At 39.4% G+C, this 18,850-nt stretch overlaps 1 protein-coding gene across 2 annotated transcripts in view; it reads right to left on the reverse strand.

The window, feature by feature from the left end:
* Positions 1–18,850, reverse strand: part of shank3a (SH3 and multiple ankyrin repeat domains 3a) — a 329,586-nt gene that overhangs the window by 114,503 nt on the left and 196,233 nt on the right. For both annotated transcript variants that reach the window (XM_084408788.1, XM_084408789.1), the window contains 4 exons: positions 18,047–18,155; positions 16,123–16,274; positions 12,863–13,030; positions 2,655–2,771 (listed from right to left, as the gene is read on the reverse strand). In XM_084408788.1, the coding sequence (XP_084264914.1) occupies positions 2,655–2,771; positions 12,863–13,030; positions 16,123–16,274; positions 18,047–18,155 (546 nt within the window). The remainder of the gene's footprint in view (positions 1–2,654; positions 2,772–12,862; positions 13,031–16,122; positions 16,275–18,046; positions 18,156–18,850) is intronic.

The following is an 18,850-nucleotide window of genomic DNA, read 5'->3' on the forward strand; positions in this document are numbered from 1 at the left end:
AATTATACAACTTTAATTTCTACTGTTTATATTATAAATATACACTAGCCATGACCCTAAAATACTTTTGGACATTAATTAGTCTCTTTATGATCCATTTTTTCCTTATGAGAACATCCATAAAAGGAGTTTTTGACAGATTTGCCTTACACTGAAAAAAATGATTCGTTGAATTTAGTTGAACTAAAATTGATTAAGTTCAACGAATAATTTTTTTCAGTGTACTTCTGAGGACTTCTCTTGCTCTTAAATTAGGCTTATTCCATATATTACTATAGAACATACAATAAATTATATAAAAAAAGCACTTGCCCTGACCATAAAACACAGCTTTTGGATTTTTAAGCCATTATTTAGTCTCTTTATGAGTCTCAAAATTTGTTTTTGACATTTCTAACTTCTAAAGACATCTTACTGTATAGCAAACGTGTGCACACATTTGCCTAGAAATATGAAAGGGTACTTCCAACTGACTAAATAAAATATTATATATAATATAGTTAAATATTATAAAATACTAGTTGACCACATGATACAACTTTTGGACATTATTTTGCATTGTTTAATCTCATCAAGAGTAATTTGTCCTTTAGAGAACGTCTATAAAAGAACCTTTTAGCAGACTTTGTCCAGATGCCCACATGGTCAATGACCGACAGCTAACATCTGAGGACATTTTCCAGCAAATTAATCCTTGAAGTACGGCACATACACAACCACCCAAAGTGCTATATTTATTTCATGTCACTTTTCCTTGCTGTCTCAGTAGCTCTGTTTTCTGTTGAAGTGTATCTGTCACACGGCTCCAACACATCTGTGCTGTCAGAGAGATGTGCGATGCCTGGTGCGGTGCATGTGAGTTTGTGTTTGAGACGCAAAAATCGAACCAATCCTGAAAAAATTAAGTTACACAATATCATTAGACATCAACAGTTTAACTATGATCTTTATATAATACTGTACTACTTTTGTTTCAGAAGTATAGAGGTCATTGTGTGGTGTCCTCTTTTCTTCATGTTTGTGTTGTTTTGATGTTATTGATCTGTTTGTAACTGACTTCTTCCAGACTGGATGTTACATTAGTGCAGGTCAGCTGTAGTTTAATCTCATTATAATGAGCTGAATGAAGATAAACAGAAACCACTGCTGTAAAATGAGTAAATCTCACACACACACACACACACACACACACACACACACACACACACACACACACACACACACACACACACACACACACACACACACACACACACACACACACACACACACACACACACACACACACACACACACACACACACACACACACACACACGTCTGGTTTTCTATCGTTGTGGGGACTCTCCATAGACGTAATGGTTTTTATAATGTGCAAACTGTATATTCTGTCCCCTTACACTCACCCAACCCTAAACCTACCCATCACAGAAAACTTTACATTTTCAAAAAAACTAATTCTGTATGATTTATGAGCTTGTTTCCTCAGAGAACCTCAATTTAGGTCCCCACGGTGGCATGAGTACCCATGAGCCTGTGTGAATTCAGGTTGAAGTCCCCACCGGGATAGAAAAACACACACAAACATTTACACGCACACACACACAAAATATAATTTAGATCAAATTTGTCACTGTAACTACTAGCAGCAAATCAGCATATTAGAATGATTTCAGAAGGATCACATGACACTGAAGACCGAAGACAGTGAAGAGTAATGATGCTAAAAATTCAGCTTTACCATCACAAGGATAAATGACATTTTAAGAAATATTCAAATAGAAAACTGTTATTTTCAAATTGTAATCATATTTTACAATATTACTGTTATTACTGTATTTTTGATTAAATAAATGCAGCCTTGGTGAGCATAACCAATGTTCAAAAACATTAAACATATAACCAACCCCAAACTTTTGAACAGTAGTGTATATATAGCATGTTTTATATTTATAGCATTGCATATCATCAATTTAGGGAGAAAAAAACACTCAAAATAGCAAAAGTTCAGCCTATCAGTATAACTAATATATATCTGCTAGTCTCTATATTAAAGGATCAGACATTTGAGATGTACTGTAAACCAAATTTACAGACACAACAGTGAGATTCAATAGCAATAACAGTTTCGAGAGAGAGAGAGAGAGAGAGAGAGAGAGAGAGAGAAGGGTGGAAAGATAAAGATGTGAGTTCTGTGACTCCATGTGTTTCCATGCGTTCCTAAAGGACTCTCTTTGTATTTGTGTGGGTATGTGTGTGTTGTGGGAGCATCCATTAATACTTAATAAGAGCTGAATTAAAATGCATGAGCCCACCACATACACACACACACACACGCACACACACACACACATACACACCTGAGGATTAGATCACTCTTTGCATTTCTCTGTGACTGCATGAACAATCTGTGACCTTGCTGTTTTATGCTCATTAACTGATACTGACAACATATTATACATAATAAAAACTGCTAAAGCCACATATGCGTACAAACGTCTGCATGCTCATGTTTTACCTGGTTGAAAAGGGTGCAGATATTTCAGGCAGAATGATTTAGTGTGTGCTTGTGGGTAAAGGAATCTGAGCCTGAAGAATGTGTGTGTGTTGACCGGTTGCTAAGGGAATGCATACAGTATGATTGAATGAGTTACCTGGTTATAGAGAGCACACACGTGCAGGGCAGTGTTTCCAGAAGCGTTCTGAGCGCTCATGTCCGCTCCATAGAACAGCAGGTGTTCAAGATGCTGCACATGTCCGTGACGGCAAGCCTGGCAAAACATACACATAAAAAACTTTGTATTGAGTGCTTGTTTCCGTTTTGTGTCAATTTGCAGCCTGCACAGAACTAAAATCATGTTAAACGAATAGCTGCTGCCTCTCTCTTTCACGCACACACACACTCTCACATCCTGATGTTCTCGGTTTATGAAATGAAAAAGAGCAGAACTGTTTGCCATTGTTTGGTGTTATCAATGTCACTTTTCTTTCCACCATAATTCAAAACGTGTCCTCTCTGCATACTAATGGAGTGTGGGACGTAGAAAAACTGCTTAAAAGCTGTCTGCCTGAGAAAGAGCGGAAAAGAGAGATAGAGCAGGGCAGGATTAGTGACTGGACATGCAAGAGACTCCATTGGGCCCCCCAGCTGTGAGATCCAGCGAGTATCAGCACAGGGGCCAATTAACATTCACTGCTGTGTTTGCTCATCTTTGGCCACGCAATCGGAGCTAGGTCTTTGGCCGTCTCCTGCAGTTTGAAAACATTTATGCGGCACTGTATGGTTACCTTCTGGACATGGTGTCCAGATGCCCATATGGCTAATCCATCACTGCTAAGCAAGAAATCAAGGTTGCTGCACATAAAAAAAAAATATATATATATATAATTTAGATTTACGTTTAAAGGGGTGGTATAATGCCCTTTTCACAAGATGTAAAATAAGTCTTTGATGTCCCCAGAAAGTGTATGTGAAGTTTTAGCTCAAAATACTCCACATATATTTTTATATAGCATGTTAAAATTGTACATTTTTGAGGGTGAGCAAAAACGCACCGTTTTGTGTCTGTTCCTTTAAATGCAAATGAGCTGCTGCTCCCGGCACAGAGGGCGGAGCTTCAACAGCTTGTGTCCTTTTACCTCACACAGACATGCAGTGAAAATTTCAAAAACTTTTAGCCTTTTATGTTCAAACCGGATTCAGACAATGATGGAGAGACTCAAGAAGAAGTGACAACATGTAGAATGCAACAGGACGTTTCTGAATGGTTAGTTGATGAATTTATGTAGCTTATGTGTAGTTATCTTCTAGTCATTGATTAGCATATTCTGTCTTGATAATCTATAAATCGTGTTCAGGGGGCGGGGTTTATGTCAATTTTAGGGTTGGTGATGTCACTAACCCTGGAGGAATGTCGTGTAGTCCCTACCAGCCGTTTGTTGTAGTCCTTAAAAAGCGATTTATTTAAAAGCAAATATCTCCCTTTGCTTTAAACTTTGAGCGTTGTAACTTTGCAGATGTTGTTTATGCTCAAACAGCAACATTACACACCAACTAAAGTTAAAAAAGTGAAATCATAATCAACCACCCCTTTAAGACATTTTTAAGTCCTGAAGAAATGAAAATGAATACCGTACTCGCATAAAGAACAAACCCATTCTCAAAATACATTGTATCGTGTATTTGTATAGGCTATATGTAATATGTAAACAGTTCTCAACTAAAACCGTACTCCATACTAAAAATATACATAATGACATAATGTAACATGTAATAGTGCTTAGTAAAAGTTCAAATCTAACATACATAACTGGATGTAATGTGACTGATCAAATGACATGTGAAATGACTGAATGGCTGTTTAGAAACAGAAAGTAGCACAGCCTGCTTTGTTTATGGGGGTTACAGGAATAACTGCATTTCTGCTGTTCCAAAAGTGCCATCTACTATCAGAGAGTGAATGTGCATTTTCATTCAGCGCATCTCCTTCACTCGTTCCGCCATGCTTCTCATCCATGTAGCAGTTGTTTTTATCTGAGTGCTCATGCCTCTTTGTCGTAGCAAGCACGAAGTGTTATAATTGTAACCGGTTGATGGAAAAGTATTCTAAAAATGAATTCTAAAATCGAAATAATTCATAATTTGCCTTCATTCCCGGAGTCAAGTCAAGTCAAGTCATCTTCATTTATATAGCGCTTTCAACAATGTAGATTGTTCCAAAGCGGCTTTACATTGATAATAGGAAAATTGTGGAGTAACTTGCACTTGGCTAAATTGATGTCATTAGTTGTTGCCAACCCTCTCCGAAGATGTTCATCTGACTCATCTGAATGGAAATAAATGCATTTAGTTCATTTGTATAACTATAGTGTACTGACTACTTATTATAGATAATTGAATGTTTCACTTTTTTAGACCCCAATAAAACACATTTTCAAGTTGCCAGACACAATTAAATATAATGCTGTCCATCTGAAATGAAGAGACAATTTTAAATTACATTATTATATTTATATTATATTATATTTATATTATTTATTATTTTTATATATCTTTTTTACTATGATATCAAATTTCTATAAATACATTTATTGTTGTGGTATGAATAATAAAACAAACATTTGTGTGCAAGTATATGGTTAAGAGGCAACACATATAGAAATCAATTATAAAAATGAAAAGGTAAAGACAAATGCTTCAGATAAATACGGTTTATCTTCACATTTATTTGAAATTGTCCTGCGAAATCCTATGATGTGATTCAAGAGAAAAAGCTAAAAGGCACACGAGAAAACGCTAAAATGTCGGCATTGAAGACAGAAAAAGCCATTTCAACAATTAAAAACGATGTGCACATTTCATGCCCATTAAATTATATTGCATTAGGGACATTTCCACAATTAACCAATTAATGCTAGACAAGCGTGAGTTTTCACAATTCCTTATGAATTCCAATGAATAATAATTGGAGATTAATCACAGATCATAAACAGCTGAAATCGGTTGAGAAGTGTAAATCTTATTGTGCTTTTTGTCCAAAAAAGCTGCAGCTCCTCGTTTACTTGTATTTGATTATAGAGCGGTCTTTCCCGGATCAATATGGCAGACTCGTTGACGTATCGCAGCAACGGTCTAAAGCGGCCAATGAGGCCTCAATGTATTTTATATGTCTATGGTGTAGCCTACTAGGTTTTTGAACAGAGCTAATGTTAGCTTTAGCTCCACAGTATGTTTGTATAGACGGTTAGCTACAGTATAATTGACAACGCACAGTGGCAGACAGAAGGAGACAGGAATGAATGCGTTTGGACTCACATTTAGCCATTCATTCAGTGATGTACAATATACACGTCCATTTAATTAAAGAGACTCACACACACACTGATAGATTTGCAAGGATGACTAAAATATAAACTATAGCGGTGTGTGAAGAGCAGCTTCATCGAGACACACACACTTGGCATTTGCATGGGTTGCCATAGGTTCTCTTTGAAAATGACAATTGTAGGTCAGACAGATGGATGAGAACATTAGAAAGAAGGGAGAGTGGTGGAAAAATAAATATTACGATAAGAAAAGTGCCCACCTCCCCACACCCACAAATCAGGCCTGTCAACTATTGCTCTCTTTCTGCACACTTAGGGCAAGTCTCCTGAGGGCAGTGTGTGTTTGTGAGGTGTAGCTAACATAGTTTAACAGCATGTCCGTCACATTTTTAGGCCTGATCTAATTTGGGGAATGAGCCTCGGGTTAAACACTGTAAACTCACAGCGGCAGCAGCGGTACAGCTGCGTGTGTATTTATATTTATATATATATACACCTACACACACACACACACTCACTCCTATCTGACCCAGCAGCTCTGTCCACCCTCAGGGCATTTATGCCTCCATCCATCCGTTTCCAGACATGATGCTCTCAGCTGCGGCTGCAAAATGATTGTTTTTCATAAACAGAAAAGAGACCGCAAGCTCTCATCTTTCCTCTCTAAACAGGGCAAAAAGAAATTTTAGATTTGCATATCCTGAAAGAAATATCATTGCTTGCAAAGCAGCAAAACAGCATGTTGGTTGTAAAATCGTTTAGAAAAGAAAAAGAAAAGCCAGAGAAATGGAAGACATGGGACAAGGCAGAAAGCGGACACTCATTGAACTGGCAGTTAAATTTTGATGTCAAACAGGGCTGCAACTAGTGATTATTTGATAATTGACTAATTTAAGGATTATTTTAAAGTCTAATCAACTATAATAATAATAATAACAGTTAATTATACATTTATTAGGACTGTATTTCTTTTTTGTCCTAACTTCATTAAAATTAATATAAATATTGGTATTAATGTTAATATAACAACAACGATAATCATATAATCAATTATTATTATATATTTATTTATTAGTACTGTATTCATCAATAGGGTCCTGCTAATGTTGATATAATACTACTACTAATAATTTATATATTAGGGCTGTATAACTTTATTTATACTAATATAATTAATAATAATATACATGCCGTTATTGTAGATATTACTATTATTACTATTATAATAACTATTATTATTATTATCAACACTAAAAACAATATATATATATATACAGTGCTATGCATAAGTTTAGACACCCATGCTAAAGTTGACTAAAAAGAGGAATAAAAAAATCATATTTTGGAAATTGAACTTAATGCCTTAATTTAAAAAATTAGGACAAATCCAACCTTTAAGGACACCAATTTTCTTTGTGAATGAATAATGTATCGTAAATAAATAAATGTTCTTCCTTAAAATACAGGGTGCATAAGTTTGGACACCCCTATGTTAAATTCCCATAGAGGCAGGCAGATTTTTATTTTTAAGTATTTTTTTTTTTTTTTTTTTTTTTAAGATACTATGCATCCTGATAAAGTTCCCTTGGCCTTTGGAATTAAAATAGCCCCACATCATCACATAGCCTTCACCATACCTAGAGATTGGCATGGGGTACTTTCCATAAGATCATCTCTCAATGCAAATCAAACTAGCTATTAGGCTAACTGAAATAAAACCATGCCAATCTCTAGGTATGGTGAAGGCTATGTGATGATGTGGGGCTATTTTAATTCCAAAGGCCAAGGGAACTTTATCAGGATGCATAGTATCCTGGATCCATGAAGTAACTGGCCTTTAAAAATAAAAATCTGCCTGCCTCTATGGGAATTTAACATAGGGGTGTCCAAACTTATGCACCCTGTATTTTAAAGAAGAACATTTATTTATTTACGATGCATTATTCATTCACAAAGAAAATTGGTGTCCTTAAAGGTTGGATTTTTCCAAATTTTTTAAATTAAGGCATTAAGTTCAGTTTCCAAAAGATGATTTTTTATTCCTCTTTTTAGTCAACTTTAGTATGGGTGTCTAAACTTATGCATAGCACTGTATATATATACATTTTTTTTTTTTTTTATGCATGAAGTTAGTATAAGTAAAGTGGTACAGTTCTAATAAAGTCATTAACTAACTGTTGAGCAAATTAGTCTTATTTACTTGCCAAAGCCAATTTTCATTCACGTTTGGCACTTGGCAAGTATTAATTTTAGATCCTGTGTGGAGGTTAAAACAAGTATGGATGTACGGCCCTCGCTGATATTCACTCTCTCACCCTTTTCAAGCTTCGGAAAAGGTCAGATGTCATGAATGCAAATGTCATGCACCAGGGGCAGCTAACTGAGAGAAATAGTTTAGAAGTGAGTGTGTGCGCCTGGCCAGCCTCCAGAACATGGATAGAGATGGAGAAAAAGCCTCTGGAACACAATCTCCTACTGTATAACCCTGCAGTAATTCACAGGGTCAGCTGATTGCAAGTCAATTGTGACCTGTGTGTGTGCTCCATTTATTGTAGTATTTTTTGCTCTTGAAGTCCATTTGAAATGTCCGTCAACATTATTTGCACCAAACACAACCGTCATTTAGTTTTTCATGTTCCATCTTTTCTCTGACCCTGAGAAGACCCAGAATGTTTTTAAGACTTCTGTATGTAAATAGTTCACTCTGGCCACATTCACACAGCAGCAGAATACGGTTGTCAGTCGTGTATTAGAGTTCTTAATACAGTTATGTTCACACACAGTCTTTTTTTACAGGAGTGAAATCACTGTTCATCACATCAAATGAGTGTGTACCATATGTTATGTGGTTGTAGGAGAGATGAACCCAATCGCAGACAGTATGCAATACACACAGATTTATTAAGACAAAACAGGGAAAACAAAACCCACGATGGGGCAAAACAAGGCTGGTGGGCAAAAACAAAGACAAACAACACTAGACTAAGATTAAACTGATAACTAGACAATAAACTAACAACAGCTACAAGATCAGGACTTTACAAGACAGAGTTCTTCACAGGGTACTCACAGGAAGGTTTACACACACTGAGAATCACATAAAGTATGGCAATGAACCGACACAAGACAGCAAACACAAGGGGATTAAATAGGGAGAAACTAATGAGGGAAACAGGTGACGGCGATGATACAATAATGATAACAAGATGAGATAACAAGGGGGCGGGGTTACATGACGAGACAACGCAAGCACACAGCCAAACAAATGGCCATGTGCTTACACACAAAACATGGGCCTGTCATGATCCTGCCTCAAGACCAGGGAAAATCAGAGACAAGAAGGCAGAATCATGACAGAACCCCTCCCTTAAGGAGCGGCTTCCAGACGCTCCCTAAGGGAACACTAAACACGTGACATGACGGACTGAGACATGGACACAAACCAACAAAACATGACAAAAACCAACAACGGCAAACATGAATAAACAATAGCAGGGTTGGGGTGAAAAATCAAAAACAACAGACAAGGCAGAGGAGGTGGAGACAACACAGAGTTCATGGGGGAATGTCCAGGGTGGGTGGATGGGACTGTGGTCTTGGGTGGACAGGATGATGGCTGAGGGCGAGGGGTCCGGGCAGACTTGGTTGGGGAAACACGAGGAACAGTCTTAGGAGAAACAGACCGGGGTGAAGTGGTGACAGGGGTGTCCGGGGAAACAAACAGAGGTCGGGTGACAGCTGGTACGGGGCTGGACACATTAGCTGGGACAGGGCTGGACACAGACATCCTCCAGTCAGCTGGGACAGGGCTGGACACATTAGTAGGGACAGGACTGGACACAGACATCCTCCTGTCAGCTGGGACGGGACTGGACACATCTGCTGGGACGGGACTGGACACATCTGCTGGGACGGGACCGGACACATCTGCTGGGACGGGACCGGACACATCTGCTGGGACGGGACCGGACACATCTGCTGGGACGGGACCGGACACATCTGCTGGGACGGGACCGGACACATCTGCTGGGACGGGACTGGACACATCTGCTGGGACAGGACTGGACACATCTGCTGGGACAGGACTGGACACATCTGCTGGGACAGGACTGGACACATCAGCAGGAACAGTGCAAGCGGTGGCTGACTTAGGAACAGCGCTCTGAGTGGCTGGCCTCAGATCAACACTGGCTGCAGCTGACTGGGGTACGGCGCTCTCGGCAGCTGACTGGGGTACGGCGCTCTCGGCAGACGACTGGGGTACGGCGCTCTCGGCAGACGACTGGGGTACGGCGCTCACAGACTCAGGACAAGACATGGCGGGGACTTCAAGGATTTGGACAAGACGTTTTAAGTATTGTGACAATGCATCGGCAACAACGAGGACAGGCATCTTTTGAGAAGCAGAAACCGACCGCAAGACAGCTTCAGCAGCTGAATCGGCCGCTGCTCTCTCTACAGCACACACGACTGCGGGCTCTGGAACAGCGCTTGCAGGAGCGGGCTCTGGAACAGCGCTTGCAGGAGCGGGCTCTGGAACAGCGCTTGCAGGAGCGGGCTCTGGAACAGCGCTTGCAGGAGCGGGCTCTGGAACAGCGCTTGCAGGAGCGGGCTCTGGAACAGCGCTTGCAGGAGCGGGCTCTGGAACAGCGCTTGCAGGAGCGGGCTCTGGAACAGCGCTTGCAGGAGCGGGCTCTGGAACAGCGCTTGCAGGAGCGGGCTCTGGAACAGCGCTTGCAGGAGCGGGCTCTGGAACAGCGCTTGCAGGAGCGGGCTCTGGAACAGCGCTTGCAGGAGCGGGCTCTGGAACAGCGCTTGCAGGAGCGGGCTCTGGAACAGCGCTTGCAGGAGCGGGCTCTGGAACAGCGCTTGCAGGAGCGGGCTCTGGAACAGCGCAAGGGGCAGCCTGAGATGAAGAACTAGAGGCTCCCCTTCTCCTCCTCTTTCTCCTTGGTCGCGGAGCGGAACCCGTAGCTGGACTAGGGACCGGTTGAAGAATCTCCGTGGGGTCTGTAGCAGGAGTTGGGAAGACAACCCCAGGAAGGGTAGACTCCGTCGAAGAGGACTCTGAGGCAGATTCCCACGATAAGCGTCTTCCTCGCTTTCCGCAGAGGCTGACAGACGCGGTGGGTGTCTCGGGCGTAGAAGAGGAGTGAGCTTGGTCCCCCAGCGAAGCAACAGCGAGAATGCAACCCTCCGGGATCCCGGGCAGCATACCAGGGGAAGACGACAAGGAGGAACCCTGCGATAACCTCCGTGATAAGCAGAGCACCATATCCCGGAACGAGCGGCGGACCAGCTTCTCCCGCTCTGCCAGTGGAGGTGGATCATTGAGACCCGCGATGAGGTAACGATTAAGGAGATCGTCAGGTAAGAAAAACCTCCTCTTTTCTACGACTTGAGCATACTCCCTCAATGGCAGTTCTCCCTGAGGAGGAAACGGGAGCTTGCCCCTCTTCGAGTCAGAAACGGCTCTGAGCCACCAATCTTCCAGAAGAGCCAAAGGCTGATCAACAGGGGAAGACAAACTGTCTGCAGGGTTCTGCTTTGTTCGGTTCATTCTGTTATGTGGTTGTAGGAGAGATGAACCCAATCGCAGACAGTATGCAATACACACAGATTTATTAAGACAAAACAGGGAAAACAAAACCCACGATGGGGCAAAACAAGGCTGGTGGGCAAAAACAAAGACAAACAACACTAGACTAAGATTAAACTGATAACTAGACAATAAACTAACAACAGCTACAAGATCAGGACTTTACAAGACAGAGTTCTTCACAGGGTACTCACAGGAAGGTTTACACACACTGAGAATCACATAAAGTATGGCAATGAACCGACACAAGACAGCAAACACAAGGGGATTAAATAGGGAGAAACTAATGAGGGAAACAGGTGACGGCGATGATACAATAATGATAACAAGATGAGATAACAAGGGGGCGGGGTTACATGACGAGACAACGCAAGCACACAGCCAAACAAATGGCCATGTGCTTACACACAAAACATGGGCCTGTCATGATCCTGCCTCAAGACCAGGGAAAATCAGAGACAAGAAGGCAGAATCATGACATATGTATTCATGTGTGGTTTCGGTCACTTACCGTGACGGAGATATGAGAGTTTTAGATCCAGTTACTGTCCGCTCTCGACCCAGATATAAACACTGTTGTCGGTTAATTTATTTGACGGATGAACTTGCAGCTAGATTGGACTTTTTAGCTTTATGGACGTAGCCATCTTTGATATTACTTTTGTCACTGTCACTATGGTTAATGGTAAGACAATACGGGCTTGACTCCAGACAGTATTCGAGACGCTACTCTAAGTTGCTGTTGGACAGAACATTTCGAGACTCACACCTGTAAAATGTGGCTGTCAGTCTAAGAAATGTACAGTGTGTGAACATAGCCTCTCTTATTCATCAACACAAACAAGCAGCTAAATAATGAACAGGGATTTACACGATCGTTCAAAAGTTTGGGCTCAGAAAGACTCTTTTCTTAAAGAAGTCTCTTATGCTCACCAAAACTGCATTTATTTGATAAAAAAATGCCGTAAATAGGATAATATTGTGAAAAATTATTACAATTTCTATTTTAATATTCAAATTTTCAGTCCCCTAGTGTTACACTGATTTGGTCCTCAAGAAAGTTGAAAACAGTTTAATATTTATGCTTAATATTTTTGTGTAAATCATGATACATTTTTTTTCAGGATGAACAAAGTTCAAAAGAGCAGCGTTTATTTGAAATAGAAATATTTTGTCACAGTAGATTAAAATAATCTTTACTGTCTCTTTCGATCAATTTATTGCATCCTTGTTGAATAAAAGTTACATAAAAAAAAAAAAAACACTATAAATCTTACTGTCCCCAAACATTTGAACACTAGTGTATATGTAAATGTGGATGGTGAATGTGGTTGTGATGTCAATCCCATGACGATTTCTGAATGACACATTTTTGCAGCTTAGACATTAACTTTGAAAGGGGGTTTTGAATTATAAACGGTACAAGAAGTGTGTTACCTGGTGAATCTCCTGCCAGCCGTTCTCGTCCATGCAGCCCACCTGAGCGTGATCATGCAGCAGGAGCTCGCAGCAGTACGGGTCGCCCCCCACCATAGAGCTGTGATACAGAGGAGTCAGGCCACGACTGTCCTTGTAATCCGGAGAGGCTCCCAAGTCCAGCAGCGTCTGCACACACAAATTATGCTCATTTCTCTTTTTTATGACTGACTATAGCCAATTCATTTCCCTGCCTCATTTCTCCAAAATCCTGCCCTTAAAAGACAAGTCAGCAAACCCGATGTTGGCGAACGTGATCACACAAAAATTGACAGACAGACATTGCCTCAAAGTTTTGTCCCTGTCTGGCAGCATCCCTCCACAGTCAAATTCTTTTTTACTTTTTACAGCACCTCAGGCTGTCTCTGAGACAACTCCAGTGATATCTGTCAAGTATTAGGGCCGTTTTCTGCATTCTATTCCATAAAAAATAAATAAATACAATTCACATACAGCATATCTTAAAGTGCCTTGCTCAAGGGCATGAATGCAAAAGTTCATGGATCCCCCCTTGTCGGGTTTCAACCAATAACCTTGCCAGTCAAGTAAGACTTTCGAATATCAGCAAAGACTGATGCACTTTGCCGCTTATCCTTGCAGATTTACTGCTAGCTCCAACCAGTTCTGTGATGCAGTATGCATTAGGCGTTCAGTGAACGGACTGCGGAGACAGGACTGCACCACAGCCCCTCATTACCGATGACTTAAAAGCCAAGCCCATTTATTAGCTGTGACAAGTCATCCAAGACTCATTCAAATAGTTGCAAATAGTTTTTACATTTCATCAGAATTCCTGCACTTTCAAGTGAGCACAAATCAAGGTTAATTTGACCTCATCTAGTTTCCTGATTTTTTATATTTATCATATAAATTAACACTCTCTCTCAAAAGTAGTGAAATTCCTATAGTAATTCCAAATTGTGTTTATTGGATTTCTATGTATTACAGTTCACTAGATCAGAAGGTTCGCTTACAGATTTAGTAGCACAGACTGGCTCTATTGCCTTTTCAATTTAGCAGAATATCGCAATGCAGCTTGTTAAAATCCAGCTTACATGTTTGTCAGCACTTTTTCCGCAGCGTAGAGAAAGCGGGTGCGCATGGTTGCCAGATTGCGAAGATTAAGCAAAACACCGGGCAACTCTGATTGGGCAATTTAAACTTTTGACATCTGGCGACCATAAACATGAAGGCTCGTGGAGGCTTATTAAAAAAAAAAGTCTGTAATATTTTGTCTCCTCTTTTTTTTTTCTCGATAAAAATAAAGATTGATTTTGGTAAAGTACATGTTGGTCTCGTCTTGTTTCGTCAATGATATTGCATGTTGATATAGTCAGTTATTGTTTAATGGCGTTGATGTCGTCCCGTCATCATCTTGTCTTAGTAATGGGAAAAAAAGGTTGTCAACGTAAATTTTTCATCATAGTTTTCATTAACGGAAATAAGATTACATTCAAACAGTAAAATTAATGAACAACAATGTGGAAAAGGGTGAGGTTTAGCGTAAAGCTTAACAGCATCTACATGTCTGACATAAATCTGGAGGAAAAGAATGATGGTTGACGAACTGATTTAAACGGGGGGTGATAACGGGGCTAGTTGTCACAAGTTTTACTTCAGTGAATTTATCTCAGGGTAAGTCAACTCAAGTCAAGTCAAGTATATTTGTATAGCGCTTTTCACAATACAGATTGTATCAAAGCAGCTTCACAGTATTAAATTAAAATAATACAACAAGGTTTGTTTCTAGTGGAATTTATTGATAAAATCAAATTAGATATCCCCAGAATATCCCCAACTGAGCAAGCCAAAGGCAACAGTGGCAAGGAACCGAAAAACTCCATCAAGTGACCTAATAGTGTCCTAAAACTCCATCAGGTGACCCAATGGAGAAAAAAAAACCTTGGGAGAACCCAGGCTCAGTCGGGGGCCAGTTCTCCTCTGGCGTTTATTAACTAGAGGCCGGATTGTAATTTGAACTGTAAGATTAAAAATATTATATGAATGCCTGGCTGAAGAGATGCGACTTTAATCTAGTTTTAAACTGGGAGAGCGAGTCTGAGCAACGAACAGTATCAGGAAGGCTATTCCAGAGTTTTGGAGCTAAATGTGAAAATGCTCTCCCTCCTTTGGTGGTTCTGGATATCCTAGGTATGACCAAAAGCCTTGAATTTAGTGATCTTAAAGAGCGCGATAGATTATAGGGCGATAGAAGATCCGTTAAATAGACTGGAGCTAAGCCGTTTAGGGCTTTATACTGTAAGTCAGTAGCAATACCTTGTAATTAATACGGAACTTTATAGGTAACCAATGCAGTGATGATAAAATCGGTGTTATATGATCATGTTTTCTTGATCTAGTAAGAACTCTAGCGGCGGCATTTTGGACTAACTGTAGCTTGTTAATTGAGGATGCAGGACAACCGGCTAATAAAGCATTACAGTAATCTAGTCTCGAGGTCATGAATGCATGAACTAACTTTTCTGCATCAGAAACTGATAGCATATTACGTAGCTTAGCAATGTTTCTAAGGTGGAAAAAGGCGGTAAGTGCATTTAAGTCCATTTCTGTATTTGTCAACAACAACAAAAACTAATATATATAATATTTATTAAACTGAACTGTAAAACAATTATGAAGCACTAAACGATTCCAGAAACAGCAAAAATTAAGAATGTAACAAGCTAAATAAAACATTGTTTAGGCCAACAAATATTGTAATTATGTAATTATTACTGTCTGAATTTATAAAATGTGACAATAAAAATGGGGTTATGAATTAGTTTTATGAATACAACATATAAAAACTGCTGATGTGATTGAAACCTTACAGTTTGTGAAAGGTTTGTGTTTGTGTAAGGTCTGAGCTTCGAAAGACTTCCTGTTGTGACAACTATCCCTGGTTGCCTCTCTATCCTTAGTGTTGTGATCAATATCTCATTGACGTATAAAAACAACATTGATATGGCTCTTTCAGTTGAACTTCAGATGACACATCAGTTGTGTACTCCAGCAAAAGATCTGCGCTGATCATTATAAAACACAGCAAGCTTTTATACAGCCTGGTGTCAATGAACGCTTTTCATCTTTGTGCCACTCTATGACTCATGTCTGGACAGACACATACACCTCTGATCTCTCTTTCAAGTATGTATGAGAACCCTGTGTTCCCTCCCACTGTCGGCAGGACGAGTGTGTCTGTGTGTGTGTGTGTTACTCACAATAAGTGCCGTGTGGTTCTTGGTGCGGACTGCTTTGTGAAGGGCAGTTATGCCGTCTCTGGTCCTGAAATCCAGGTGAGCTCCTCCATTTTTCAGAACCTTTATGAGCTCTGCACAGCCTTCCAGCTGCGACGCCATCGTCAACGGACATTCTGCCAACACAGAAGCAACTGTTGACTTTTTCGGTGCATGTGTGCTCCATTTTAAATGAGTGGTTAAAAAAAAAATGCATTAGTTGTAACTTTCCTCCTATGAAATACTAAAGGAGACATTTCAAAGAATGTTCATGCTGCTCTTTGACTTTCAAGATATATATATATTTTTTTAATGGTACTTAATGGCCCTTTTTTTTTTTTTCACAAAAGAAAATGACAGGTTTGGGCCAACCATCTTTCTCTTCCGGTCTTTTCCTTTCTTTCAAAGTTCAAGGATAGATGAACTGTGGTCAAATTGTTCTGCTTCTGTCTCCAGATAGCTTTACACCGATTTTGAAATGCTGCACAACCTGGAGGTCATGGCTGCTCTATCTGTAACAATACACGCGTGTATACAAACACAAACTCTTCCATTTCTGTCCATCAACGTGGCCAGAGGTCAGTCCTAATCAGTTCCAAACAAACGCATGAATAAATCTGAATAAGTATGAGGGAATTTGCATAGAAGGTGATCTTATCTTCCCAGCATGCACTGGGAGAGGTCAAACTTGATTGCGCCATAGTCATTCAAGTAGAACAATCTTTCTTTCTTTCTTTCTTTCTTTCTTTCTTACATTTCCTTTACTCTAATTGAAAACTGAAATTAGAATATTTAACTTCTCAATGTTTAGGTTTTCAATGAGACCATGATGATCACCAGCTGACATTTAATGCTTAAAATCTGGCAAAACTATTGACTGAATTTTTTTTTCTGACTACATGTACAATAATTATTCAATTAGGGGCACTTCTAATCACTTGAACAATGAATCTTCAAATCATACTTTATTTATGTTAAAACATTTTTCACATGTCTGGAATAAGATCTGATCTTGGTCTTGATCAACCTTCAAGTAGATTTTGCAAAATGGATGGCATTTTTCATATGATGTGTGATGCCAATGACTTTTTTTTTGTTGAGTAGTTTTAATAATGTTAATACAAGTTAGCTAGCAGTAAATTAACCTAAAATTAATTAAATTTGAGCAAAACGCAAAACAATAATAATAATTAATCAATTTCTTATTACTATTTCCTGTTACTTCTTATATTAATGAAAACCAAGAACTAAGTGTTTTTATGTCTGCCATGAAAGTACTGAAAGCCATATTGGGGACAGTAATTTAAAAAATCTAAAATGTACACATAAATATTAAATTAATTGAAACAAAATGTTTCACATTTTTTAAGAGTATTACTAGTAACTTTCAAGGGGACCAAAAAAGATCATCTAACTGAAGAATTACTGAAATACAGTTGAAATGGATATCCACTATCCAGTTTAAATTCAGCTGTTGGCTGACCCAAGAGCCAAGAGATAAACACTAAGGGATTGGGTCATGGCACCAATTTAACAGTACTGAGCAAAGTCAACATGCACGCTCAGACACACACACACACACACACACACACACACACACACACACACACACACACACACACACACACACACACACACACACACGGTTTACTGAGACTCTCCACAGACACCAACCCTACCCCTAAACCTACCCATCATAGAAAACTTTTGGTATTTTCACCTTTAAAAAAACAACACACGGTTTTGTATGTTTTTTAAGCCATTTGGTTTAAGAGGACACAGGAAGTGTTTAATGTTATAATACCCCTGTCATACATTTATGTCCTCATAAACCACACACAAACACACAACTGGGTAATTGGATGATGTTAATAAAACTGGACTTTTGAGTCAAAGTGGGGTCACTTACCTCCGGTCTCTGGGTCGTGGAAGTTTGGGTCAAGCCCTTTCTCCAGAAACTTTGACACCTTCTCAACGTTCCTTTGCTGAACATATTCCATAAACTTCTTCAAGTTAGCCTGAGGGAATGAGAGAAAAAGAGAGGGAGAGAGATATGTGAGGCAAGTTGAATAATGCAAAAGAAGGATAAAAGCAAAAACAGGCGAGTTTCCCCATGCGGAAGAAACAGAGATGGAATAAAGCTCCACAGTCCTCTACAGAAAATACTTAATTTTAGCTTTTTGGAGACATACAGACAAAAGTCTTAATAAATACATTATAAAATCTGTTGATGCAACATTCTGACTCTGAATCCATTGTTTAATATCATATAACATAAAATTTCTAAATGCACTTTATAACATTTCCACAAGACAGAGTCTTCAAAAGAGAAAAATCAAAGAGAAAATCAAATTGCTGGTTTCTTTTACCCAAAAGTCTCCCTTTAAACTTCATTGTATATTTTCATGACTTGTCACACAAACCATTATTATGTAAGAATGAAAACAACATGAGTGTAAATATTGTGTATATAATGCTTAAAGGGATAGTTCACTTTGAAATTAATTTTTGATATGTTTTAGCTTACCTCAAGGGCATCCAAGATGTAGGTGTCTTTGTTTCCGCAGTAGTTTCAATTTTGATATTTTTAGGTCAAACCGTTCTTGTCTGTCAGTCATATAATGCAGGTCGATGGTCACTGTCTCAAACACAAGCACAGAGTCCAAATTAAAACAATTCCCCATCGTTCAAATTAAACAATTCGCCATCGTAA

Source organism: Rutilus rutilus (assembly GCF_951802725.1).
Source record: "Rutilus rutilus genome assembly, chromosome: 5".
NCBI lineage: Eukaryota > Metazoa > Chordata > Actinopteri > Cypriniformes > Leuciscidae > Rutilus > Rutilus rutilus.